Here is an 11,792-nt window from a genome sequence, read left to right on the forward strand (position 1 = left end):
TCTCCTGCAGCCATCTGCAGCATCTCCTCAACAGCAGCACATCCCCGACAGTACTCTGCAACCTTATCTTCCTCTCCCACATGTACAAGGTAAGAAGGGGGATAAAAATACTACATTTGCATATGTAATTATGTGCAGCTCAGCAGTGAGCAAAAAATTACTGGAAGTTGAGAACAGATATGCCCGATGACCACACCTTAGTATTTCAAATGAAAATGCTTAGCAAGGAAGGGGAAGGGACAGCAGCAGGGAAGGAAGCCAGTCATTACAGCTCCAAATCTGCTTCAAAGACCTTATTCACCACCTCATGCTCTTTACCAGGCAAACTGTACCTAGGTCCTTCCTGTGAACAATAGCATAAGAATGAATCCAGTAGTGTGTGACTGGTTCTATTTTGCTTGACTTAACCAAATAGCTGTGCCAGGAATACTATGAAGAAAAGGAAAGGCTTTGGAAAGACATAAACAAAAAAAGGATGGAAGATTAAACAAGTTACAGATTCTGAACAGTATCTCTTTTTCCAGTCTAAGACTTAACATGACATAGTGGATAGCTTACAGGAACTTAAGAAAAATGACAAAATGGACTAGAAGGTGTGAAGAAGGAAAATCTGATACACACCTGGAAGCACACAAGAAAAAAATACCTCAAGGCATTAAGAAAAACTGTTTAAAGGCAAGTGCATCTTAGAAAAAGGGACAACTCATCTCCCTGATCCTTCTAGGCATTAATAAAAATTATGTTACTTACATGAGAAGGAAGGTGTTAGGAAAACAAACAAATAAAAAGCCCAACCTGCTTCTTTAGGGACCTACCAGTTCAATAAAAATCAACTAAAGTCTTGTAGTTAAGGCCTGATTTTTCTGTTCTTTAGTTTGTCCTTTTTCAGATGGAATAGATTTCCCCAGGCTTTTTTCAAATCTTGCCACATTTGTGATGTTTTGTAATATCATTTTGCTTTCTTCCACATACACATCTGTGGATGGATGCCTACAAAATAGAACAGAAAATTGCCCTCACTGTCTGTCAGCTGCCTATCAAAGAGAATTGGGAAAAGGATATTTGCTGAAATAATGAAAACATTTTACATCACAATAACTGAAGGTGCTCTCTAGCATCACTGGCCCAACTAGCATTTGATCCTAACAAGGACAGGCACAGTAGTTCACAGGTAAAAATACTCTCTACCACTTCAGACTCTTAACCCCTTCTAGTGCTGTCCATGAAAATCACTCTCAGAATCATGGTGAATGGCAAGGTTTATAACTAATTTATCTCCAATGATCTTGCCAGCTCCTCCAGTGTTCTTGACCTGTGAGAAGGTAAAGAACTGGGGAGTTGCAGAAAAAGAGGATATCTGCATCAGAAGAAGTACAGAATACTATGCAGTTAGTTAAGGAACAGTTGTTTCTCCTCCTTCCGATACACTCCATACCACTGAGAGTTCTTGGTGTTTAAAGAACTAATTTTACATGTCCTTTCACTGAAGAACAACTGCTACTCATATTCACAGATCCTAACTGAACAGGAAGCAAAGTCATCACAGCAAAAAAAAAAAAAAAAAATTCTCTCTTTTTCACTTATAATTAAGAATATGTTCATCATTAGACATGTTCATTTGCTTTCCACAGTTCTCCAAAAATCATTTGCTTTCCACAGTTCTCCAAAAATAGGATCAATGGAACACATTGAAGGGAGGGCAACAAGAAACATGCTACTAAACAGAAAGCAAATATTTGTAAGGAAACTAATAAAGGATGCCCATTTTCAGGTTTTAACTTTTGGGTGACAGCAGCTGTTAACCAAACTGCTTTGAAACAACAGGGGTAAAGTCCTCACATCACAGAGATTGTGACAGCTGGGAATGACAGCTGAAAAGGAGAGAACTGAAACAGGCTGCTTTCAAACAGTCCTGACTTCTCAAAAATGAGAAAGCATATTTTTAGTTAACTTCTGTTGCTCTGAAAAGGCATGTTAAAATAAAATATATTACATTACAATAATGCCACCTGAGACAATCAGAGTGAGGCAAAGTAAAAAAGGCTCCTTTCTTCTCTATTGTTCTTTCGGGGAACAAATGCACAGGTCTAAAGAAACATGGTTAATATGTTCAGCATTACCCAACTGAAACATCTGAATCCTGCCCTGCTGCTCCACATACAGATAAAAATTTAACAAGTTTCTTCTTTCTACTCTACCATCACCTACTCTGCTAACACATAAATGGGAGCTGCCAGGTACTCACACAAGGAATTGGATGTATAGGCCAAGATACAGGAAGACTCAGAACATGCATTTTTACTACCTGAAAGGTGCTTACACTCTGTGTGATGGAAGTAGTATTCTTTCTCAGGAGTACTGAAATAGATTTATAAAGTTATGCTGCATTTAACTGGAGTCAGTATTTTATCCATCAAGTCTCACTGCTCTTGACTGTGATTCCCATTCTTCTTGACTATCACTCAGGAATACTACTTATCTACACAAAAAAGAAATAAATAGATTATTAATTTAAAAAAATGTAGCTCAATAGGAAAAATGAAAGCAACTCTGCTCTTTCCTTGAAAGAAATGGTCACAAAGATTAGAAAGTTGCAACTGTGACAGTTTTTTAAAATATCAAACTTTTATTATTTTTTCCAACAACAATAAAATAAGATGCAAGGAACTGGAGAACCAGAAAAGCAAACCAAGACTGAGAAATACATGAGCACATAATAATTAGCTAAAAAATCAACTCAGAGTATTAGAGGCAATGGCTTATAAAGGTTGAAAAAAACTTGCCAACATAACATGGAAATAGAAAGTATTACAAAACAAGAGACTCATGAAACCCCCTACACAGCTCAACAACAATTCCAGTATTTCAAGGCATCACTCAGCCAGCTGAGGCCAAAGCTATTTGCCACTGTGATCTTGTCATACAGCAGCCAAATACATTCCTCCCTGGAAGGCCAGAAAGGTGCATTAGAAATCAGGTATCAGCCCTTCAGTGATAAGCAGACTACACCCCTGCCTACTCCACTCTTCCTCCTTCATACACACTTTGCCTTGCCCATGCAGCAAGCATGCATACACCCCTCTGCTCTCACACCTTTCTTTGGGCATTTGTCCACATTTTTTTTAACTACTAAAGACTTCAAACAGCAGGAAAGAATCTCTATCCTGATGGATGTATTGCAGCGTCTCATGAGTGGAGCTAACTACACATCTTCTCAAATGAAGATATGAAAACACTCTTCACTACCCACCTTTGCCTCGCACTGCCCAGGCAGGAGCAGCACCCACCAGCACTCACAGCTGCTTCCCACACAGCTCCACCTGTGACAAGCAGCTGTGGTGGTAAAACCTAGACTTGCATGTGTCTGTCCCAGTCTAGTCAACTTATCAGGCCTGGCACTTATTTAAGCATTCCTGGGAAAGTTTTGTTTTGAGGAGGACATGCTTTTTTATTTACTTACCATTTTCCAATATTAGAAATACCAGTAACACACTGAGACTCTTCTCTAGTCATTACTGTCACAACAAAACCAGCATCTGATGAAATAATTTCTGCCCAGATGTTAAACTCTAACAAAGTCCCCTTAAAACCCTCCACATCACAGCAGGCATGTTGATGTTAACAGTATAGACCTTAACTAATTCCTTCATGATGTGATTTATTTTTGTCTACCCTTGCATCACTGAACATAAGATTTGGAAATACAAAACACACCAGAAGACAACATTCTACTTTTCTGGCACATCACTACATAGTATTTTCACTGGTGATGTTTCCTGTCTTCATAGTGTATCTTAATACCATCTAAAAATGGCTAAAGACAACATTGAATGTTGCATCTTGCCACTTGTTTGGTGGAAGCAAAAATATTCCAATAAATATGAAAGAACTTAAACAATTAAGCTGAAAGGACTAGTAACTACCAAATGACAAAATTATTCTTTCCCTTTAAGGCTCTAGATCAAGCCAAATGCAAGAGTAGTCCTGAGGATTAAAAATGGATTGGGACTCAGTCTTGCTATGGACTTCCTGTGTGACCTTGGGTAAGTCACTTGAGAATTTAGTTCTCAAAAATAACAGGCCTATTACAGCTGCCAGAATGAAGCACCAATGTTTCTGAGACCACAAATGAAAGACAGGGTTCTGCTTACTTGCCCAAAAGAGGAAAGATCCTAGGTGTGACTTGTCTTGAATAATGTAGGTAACGACCACCAAAAATTCAGGAATATTGATGTTAATCGGCTGAAAGTTAATCTGGAACCGTACTTTGAAATACGGTATGAAAGCCTACATAAAAACAGAATAATTTTGGATTTCAACCTCTAGTTTTGGGTATTTGAAACCTATCACGAGTAAAATCCTTATGATTTCCAGAGACTCTGAATGTTCTGTTTACAGTTGACAAAGGACACCTACTCCAATCAGCTTGCAATATCAGTTAGCTAAAAGTTTTTGAAGTGACTACAAACAGCTAATGACTTGAGCAATAAGCTTATATTTTTGGTAAACAATAATGACTGAATTTAGAAGAAGAGATGCTTAAGAGGTATTTGGCCAGATAATGTAGTTTCAGCAGTTTCTCTGCAACAGAGAGCAGTTCATCAAAAATCAGTTAAAAAACCCACAACCCAAGTTTCACAGAAGTTAATTTTATTTCTTTACCATAGTAATACAGAGTCCCACACATGTTAAAAGTGTCTGCCATCCCTTGCTGGCATTTTGAACTCTATTAAAACAGATGTTTCCACATCAGGAAAGGCATTACAGTGATATTTTGACTTCAGAGCACTTCAGCCTCTCCCCCCAGCACTGGAAAACATCCATAAGAAAAAATTACAGGCTAATACCACAACTGGAGTGTTAGTGGGGAAAGAAGCAGGGAACAGCTGTAGAACCCCTTCCTCCTGCTCTGTCCACAAAGGAGCTGCTTACAGAGAGCAGGAGCCCAACCAAAGTCAGTAACACAAATTAACAGGACCTGTCATAAAGCCCAAAGTCCACAGAAACCCCTCCCTACTGAGTCTACCTAATGTAACTAAAAATATTCAACAGAAAATTTGGACTGAATTCAAAGAAGTCAAATCCTCAGACTTCTAACTAAAAACACTGAGTGATTTCTATGAGTGGGAAGCCCATGTCAGAAGGAAAGTTTCATCTTCTTGCTACTTTTCATTAACACTTTCAGCAGCACATGTACAGAGCCCTACAAGCAAGGCAAATTGTTTCAGGAAACAAATTACTTTAAAAACACCGAACTGCCTCAGGTAATTAATTACCATAAGACAACCTGCTTTACAACTGTTAAATAACAAGCACTGACTGCTGACAGAAAAATGAAGAAATAGTGACCTTTTTAAGAGGAACTCACACTGTATTTCAGTAACTAACACTAAAACAGAAGTACTACTTGTTTATAAGAGAGAAGGTTTCCTTGGTCTCAAACAGTTAATTCAGCTGTCCACGTAGACCTGCTCACTGTGCCTGGAATTTTAACTCAGGCTACATTCTACAAATCTCAAATTGCAAATTTAAATTAACATTAGAGTGAAAACATGATACATAGCAAAAAAGAAAGGCAAGGGGGCAAGAGAAGACAGGCATAACCAGCAATGTTGTATCCCAAGTGTCACTAACACCTGAAGTCCTGCTGGCAGCCAACACCTTGGAGCTAAAAGAAATATGCTTTTGCCTTATTCAAAGGAACTTACAGTGTTCTTACAATTCTTAGCCTGGTAGCAAAACTTTTCATGAAAGTGTTACCTAATAGAAATAAAAAGAGAGAAGAACCAACTGTAAAGCAACTGCAATAGCACTCTAACAAGTCAATCGACATAACCTTTTAGTAATGAACTCACTGTGACCAAGGCTGGCTGATATCTTCTCCTCACATGTACCTGACAGCATGCAGAATTTACCCAGATTCATACATTCCTCTTTTCACCATCAACATGCATCTGAAAAACCTGAAGGCATACTTGCATTATTTTCAGAACATCTATACTTAACGTTGATATCTTTTCACACTCTAGGAAGGAAAGTTTTAAATATTTTGTTTTACTTATCTCACAGCATTGCTGAAGAACAAGATGTGTCACTGTCAGTTTTGCTGTTTAATAAGAACTAAGACAACCCCGTAACATACATGAGAGAAGCTAGGAAAGCAACTAATCCTGACTGCAAACCAACTCAGAATAAGAAAACCTTTGCTGATATTGAATCTATTTGAAGTCTACTCAGGAGTCTCACAAGAGCGTGGCTATGCAGATGACTGGTAAAAAATACCTAAACCATGTCTCTCTTGCCTCCTCTTCATTTTTCTATCAAAAAAGAGGGAGAAGGGAAAGACGTGAGGGAGAAGGGAAAGACGTAGATGGGATGAGAGACTCCCAACCAGCACTGTGTTTCTGCTGTATCACATTATCTCAACTCTTTGTTAACTCTTCTGCTGTAGCAGAAGTTGTTTGTGTATTGGCCAGAACTAAGGACAATGACACTTTCTTCAGGTAGGAAGTGCCAGATTTCCTTCTAAGAGGAGGCCTTAATGGCAGCACCAATCGGCTCTTTGCTGTAGGGACCAATAAACAAGGCAGAAAAGGAACCAGCTCCAGAGCTAAGATGATAAGACTGTCTTTCCAGCTAGAGTTAATGCACCAGGATGGCTCCCAAACACAGAGAGAAAGCAGGGGAAAGAAAGAAAAAACAAAAGTTTACAGTATAAGATTAGCTGTATTAAGTTTAACAAGAGATAAAAAAAAAGAAAAGTTTACAGTACTCAATGACATAGCCCAGTATTATTAACTGGCATACTGGATGTCTAATGCAATCTCTCTGTAATAATTTCATATTCTGTGGGAACATGGATAGGAAACAACATTAAAATGCTTTTCTTTTTTATACTAGAAACAAGCCAGTAGCTTATGCATCTCCCCTATGCCCATTCCTCATTAACCGAAGATACCTATAAGAACCAAGTGCATTCTGCGACTTTGGGAGGAAAAAAAAGCCTCATACTTATTTATTTTAAAGGTTAAAGGGTTAACATTTTTTCTATGCATTTTCTTCAGTAAATATTTGCAAGTCAAACATAAACCCACTGCTGAGAAATCTCTATTATCCAGATTCTATTATCTAACTGATCCTGATGCTCCAATGCACAATGACTTAAGTTGGTTTTAATTCCTCAATAAAACGAACCAAAACCAACCTAAACCAAGACACACTACATTTTATATTACAGAACTAACTGATAAAGACTCAGAGGCTTTACATAATAAAGTAGGTGCAGGAATGAGGTCCAAAAGTGATGAAGATGAAAGATACCTGGAATGATACCAGATCTTATACACCTTTTGTTTTCTGCAAGTGATACACACTGCAGACAAAACGGTTTGTGCTAAACAGCCTTAAATCTGGTTTTCTAATATTAAGCACAAAGGAAAAACACTGACAGCAAGCGTGGTAAATAAATCCCTCCCTTGAGAATGAAAGCAGCAGACAGGAGGGGGCTGACATGCATGCAGGAGAAAACTAAACACCATCTTTTTTTTCTACCTGCACAAGTTGCCATTTGCTGCAGCAATCAAGGATCTTTTTTTCCCCGTCGATTTCAAAAGGCAGGTTTTCAGAAAATTTCTCTCTCAAGTCATCTGTTGATATGCTTCAAGAGTATGGTATTCATATCACTGGATCTTTAAGAGAAAAATCCATTTTCTTTCCTGTTCAGGTAAACATGTTTACAGCTCCTGCACAGACGCTGGGTGGTTCAGACTCACATGTCACACATGTTGTCGTCAGCAACAAGAAAAGCCCCTTTCTCTGATCATCCACATTTTTAATAAGGTAAAGAGAAAAGCACTTTCTAAACTTACCTTTAGCACAGCCAAATCACGTAACTAAATATAAATATTTACACTAGGACAAGGAATTAATTACATGAGCGTGCAAGCTAGAAAACGCATACAACAAAAATAAGAAAAGCCTTTTAAGTTCAACGCAATCAAACCAACCCGTTAGCCCCTGGAAAGGCCGTCATTTATCACCACGCTATGCCCCGAACAGGGAGGATTAGAGAGGTGAAGCACCGATCGTGACTCCGATCTATTTCGGAGACCGTTCACTGCATATGAAAACATCTCAGATCGCAGGCAAAGCCTTCCTATCTGTGACCCTGCACAGGAAATGCCACATAAAACCTAAAATTGCCAAGGAGGGTTACAAAATCGCCTACTCTACATCCTATTCCGAAGAGTCGTGCTACGAGGACCGAACTACTTCTCCATTTTCCAGAAAATAAGTAGAGAGTGGGTGTTACGAGCCTTTATTCCCCCCGCCGTGTACCTTACCATTGCATCTTAAAGTAACACACGTACCAAAGGGGAAAAAAACACCACCCCACAGCAGCCCTTAAGCCCGAAATGTAAATGTAATTCCTTATATAGACTGCAGCAGCTGGTCACACACGCACGGAGAGCGGAGCGGGGGGCCCCCGGCCAAACCGTTACCACCCATTATTATACAAACAGGTACCTCCGAAGCCAGAGGGAAGGGAAGAAACTTCGCCGCCCGCCCCCGCCGCCCGGGCGCAGCCCTCCCTTCCCCACCGGCCCGGCGGGGCGGCAGCGCGGCCGCGGGGCGCCGCCGGGCACCAACTCTCTGCGGGGCGGGGAGGCGCGGAGCGGGCGGGCGGGCGCGGAGCGGGGGCGCCGGCCCGGGGCGGCCGCGCTGTCCCCGCGCGAATCGCCGCCCGCTGCGGCGGCGGTGCCTCCCCGGCATGTGCTCCCGGGTGTGTCCCCTCGGGGACGGCCGGCGTCCCCCACCGCCGCCCCAAGAAAGGCGAGCGCCGGCCGGGGGCGAGGAGCCGGCCCGCTACCGGGCGAGCGGGGAGGAAACTCCGGCGGGCGGCAGAGGCGCTCCCGGGCGGGCGGCGGGGCGATCCCGCCCGCGGGGCCGGGGGGAGGCCCCGCTCCGCCCGGGGTAGCGCGCAGGTAACAAGTTTCGGAGTTGAGGCTGCCGCGGCCGGGCGGGCGGCGGTCGCTCCCCCGCCGCTCCCCGCCCGGGCCGGAGGGCGGCGGCGCGGCCGGGGGCCCCCGAGCCCGCTGCCGGCGGCGGGGCGGTCGCGGGGCTTGAGGGGGAAGCAGCGTGTAACGGTCCCGGACAGTGGCGGAGTGCGGAGGCACCGCTAGGCGGAGGAGGGAGGCGGCGGCGAGGGAGGCTGCAGGTAGCGGATATAACGGTGCGGAGGGAGCCGCGCTCCCGGCGAGCCGCGGCGGGGGAATTACTTTGGCGCCCGCCCGACCTCCCCCCTGCGCGCTCGGGACGGCTGTGCCCGGCCCCCGCCCCGGCCCCGCCGCCGCCCCAGCGCGGCCGCGGCGCTGCCCCACGGGTGACTGACCGTTGTTGCGGCGCGGGTTCGGCTGCTTCCTGCGCTTACACCTGGGGCCATCCGCCATGATCCGCTCGCTGGTGTCTAAATGCTCCAGTCACCTCCTCCCCCGCCCGCCCCCCTCACTCCCTCCCCTCCCCCCCGGACCTGGTTTACGACACTGGGTGGTTTTACTTTTACATCACCTTCCTACACCTAGTGCTCGCCCGGAACCTTGTTGCCACGGGAGACGGGCGCTTTACGGCAGCGCGTTTGAACGGCGACGAGGGAAAAGTTGCACCCGCAGGTACCGGGGGCGGCCGCGCCGCCTGGGGGGGCTCCGGCCCCCCACCCCCGCGCCGGCGGCAGCGCGAGGGGACCCCCGCGGGGCGGGGCGGGGCCGGGCTGGGGGTGTCAGTGGTCGCTGGCCCCCGGGGCGGCGCGGGAGGATGTCAGTGGTCGCTGCCCCCGTGGGGCAGTCCCGCAGCGCCGCGCTGAGGGGCCGGCCCCGCGCCCGCCCCGCTGCCAGGTGCGGCCCCGGCAGACGCCCCCAGGTGCGGCGGGGCCGCGGCGGCGCGCCTCGGCCCGGTTCTCGCGGCTCGCGGGGCTGTCCCGGCGCGGGGCCGTGCTGCCGGCCCGCGGAGCTCGCACCTGGCGGGGCGCGCAGCGCTGCGGGCGAGCCCGCGGCTCACCGGGACCGGCGTCTGCTCTTCCAGGGCTGAGCGAGAACCAACAGCTGCACCGCCGTGACGCCGTTCCCACCGTGCGCGAAGTCTGCCGCACTCGGGCTTTCCTGGGTCATACTTCCCTGTTTTACAGAGAGGAGGAGAGGTATAAAAATTCTGTGCCTTAACGAATAAAAAGAAGAGAACTGTTTTTCACGGATAATTAATAAGCAACCTCTGTTGTGCTTAATAAACTTATTTAATGTATATAAAAATTAAAACCATCAAACACTTGCGCTATTTATTTACTCTTGCTTTTCACTTCAGGCAATAAAATAATTTAGTAAGCTTGCTTCTGGGCTTCCTTATTTCTCTTTTTTTTTCTTTATCTTGGCATGATTCTGTAGAATTTATAGTTCTATGCTTCTGGGGAACTCTTTTATCTAAAGAAATTAAATGTAATTAAATTAAACTTCAGTGAAAGCATTTCTCTTAATGGGATACTTTCAATAAGAAATTGATACACTACAGAACTTGAGGCCTTCAGCTGTTCTACACTGTCCTATTCCACATGCTATATATTCACTTTCTGTGTAGCAAGTCACCTCATTTCATGGAAGCTGCATAACACTTCTATAGGAAATGAACTATTGAACGATGCCAGTTTATGGACATACCTTGCATCTGAAGCTCCCACAAAAGTGTGGACAATCAGAAGTGCTTAGAAAAGAAGTATTGAGCTAAAATGGGCACAGATTTAGGTAAAAATCCAAAGAGATATTTTCCTAATCAACTGTACCCTCAAAAACCCCCAAGCCTTGGCTTTGGATACTTACATGAAAGCAGCGGTTGCAGGTGCCAATCATTTGATAGTTCTCAAAAAATCCTTAAGTTTAGGTGTGTTGTTTTTACATATGTGTCTTTACTCAGTGATGGTTGGCTGCTGACCTCAGCAATCTGTCTAAGAGTGATGAAAGAAGCAAATCAAACAGTACCAAGTGCTTGATGGACTAACAGGAGTTCTTCAAAAGCATTAGATTTGGCATCAGCTGGGAGTACTGAACCCCAAATATGAGGAGGGCTAAGAACTGCAACATGAAACCAACTATAAGATGAAAGTGAAAGTTGTCAGCTCAAATTTCGAGTGAGCAAATTACAAATTTCAAGGCAGAGTTTTGGTTTTAGTTCAACATCCTTGCTTGTAAAGTTTCTGTGCAGAAGATAACCTGTGGCTGTGACACTGTTTGCAAATGAGTGCTTAAGGTGTTTTGGGATTGTTAGATGCTTTTTATCATTCTGTGGATGAATTTCAGAACGAACTAAAACATGATGTACAATTTTTCATGCAAAGTTTTTACTTCCTTAAATTTAGTCATGTTCTTAGAAGGTAGTTGCAAATGATAAATAATATCTGTGTACATATTTGTAGATTTGTAAGAATATTCTCCTGCATGCCCACACTAAGTTCCAGGCCCTCTTTAAGCAACTTTGAAGAGCTTATTTTCATTGAGTCTTGTCACTTTTCACCTCTGGATAAGAATCCTTGTCTCTTCCTTTGGAGCAATTTACGTCTCCTAAGAGAATGAGAAGAGAAACAGTCTCCTGGTGTTTGTTGTGCTCATTTTCCAAGGGCCATAGTGTCTGTTTGAACTTGAATCTCCTGAGGTTTCCAAGCAGCTGGGAGAAACTGGTGACAACTCCTGCTGCCCATTAGTTTCTGAAGAGCCGAACTGAAACTGGCAGGAGCATTGGTAGCTGTACACTGC

At 44.2% G+C, this 11,792-nt stretch overlaps 1 protein-coding gene and 2 long non-coding RNA genes across 7 annotated transcripts in view; 1 reads left to right on the forward strand and 2 right to left on the reverse strand.

Moving 5' to 3' along the window:
* Positions 1-7,681, reverse strand: part of LOC127059233 (uncharacterized) — a 43,126-nt gene extending 35,445 nt beyond the window's left edge. For both annotated transcript variants that reach the window (XR_007776865.1, XR_007776866.1), the window contains exons 1-4: positions 7,552-7,681; positions 5,856-5,963; positions 2,321-2,479; positions 816-990 (exon numbers count right to left, since the gene is read on the reverse strand). This is a non-coding gene — a long non-coding RNA (uncharacterized LOC127059233). The remainder of the gene's footprint in view (positions 1-815; positions 991-2,320; positions 2,480-5,855; positions 5,964-7,551) is intronic.
* Positions 1-9,511, reverse strand: part of ZEB1 (zinc finger E-box binding homeobox 1) — a 120,031-nt gene extending 110,520 nt beyond the window's left edge. For 2 of the 3 annotated variants that reach the window (XM_030237305.2, XM_030237264.2), the window contains exon 1: positions 9,392-9,511. In XM_030237305.2, coding sequence (XP_030093165.1) covers positions 9,392-9,449 — 58 coding nt within the window. In that variant the 5' untranslated portion in view covers positions 9,450-9,511. Of the gene's footprint in view, positions 1-8,526; positions 8,568-9,391 lie in introns of those variants that run through there. The other variant, XM_050970867.1, reaches the window with a different exon arrangement.
* LOC108961460 (uncharacterized) lies at positions 8,412-10,222 on the forward strand. 2 transcript variants are annotated; one of them, XR_003945885.2, is made up of 3 exons: positions 8,412-8,522; positions 9,582-9,668; positions 10,078-10,222. It is a non-coding gene; the product is annotated as an uncharacterized LOC108961460 (long non-coding RNA). The 2 variants fall into 2 exon arrangements; XR_003945880.2 differs by lacking the exon at positions 8,412-8,522 and adding an exon at positions 8,723-9,217.
* The last annotated feature ends 1,570 nt before the right edge of the window (positions 10,223-11,792 follow it).

The sequence above is a fragment of the Serinus canaria genome, chromosome 2 (assembly GCF_022539315.1).
Source record: "Serinus canaria isolate serCan28SL12 chromosome 2, serCan2020, whole genome shotgun sequence".
NCBI classification, from domain to species: domain Eukaryota; kingdom Metazoa; phylum Chordata; class Aves; order Passeriformes; family Fringillidae; genus Serinus; species Serinus canaria.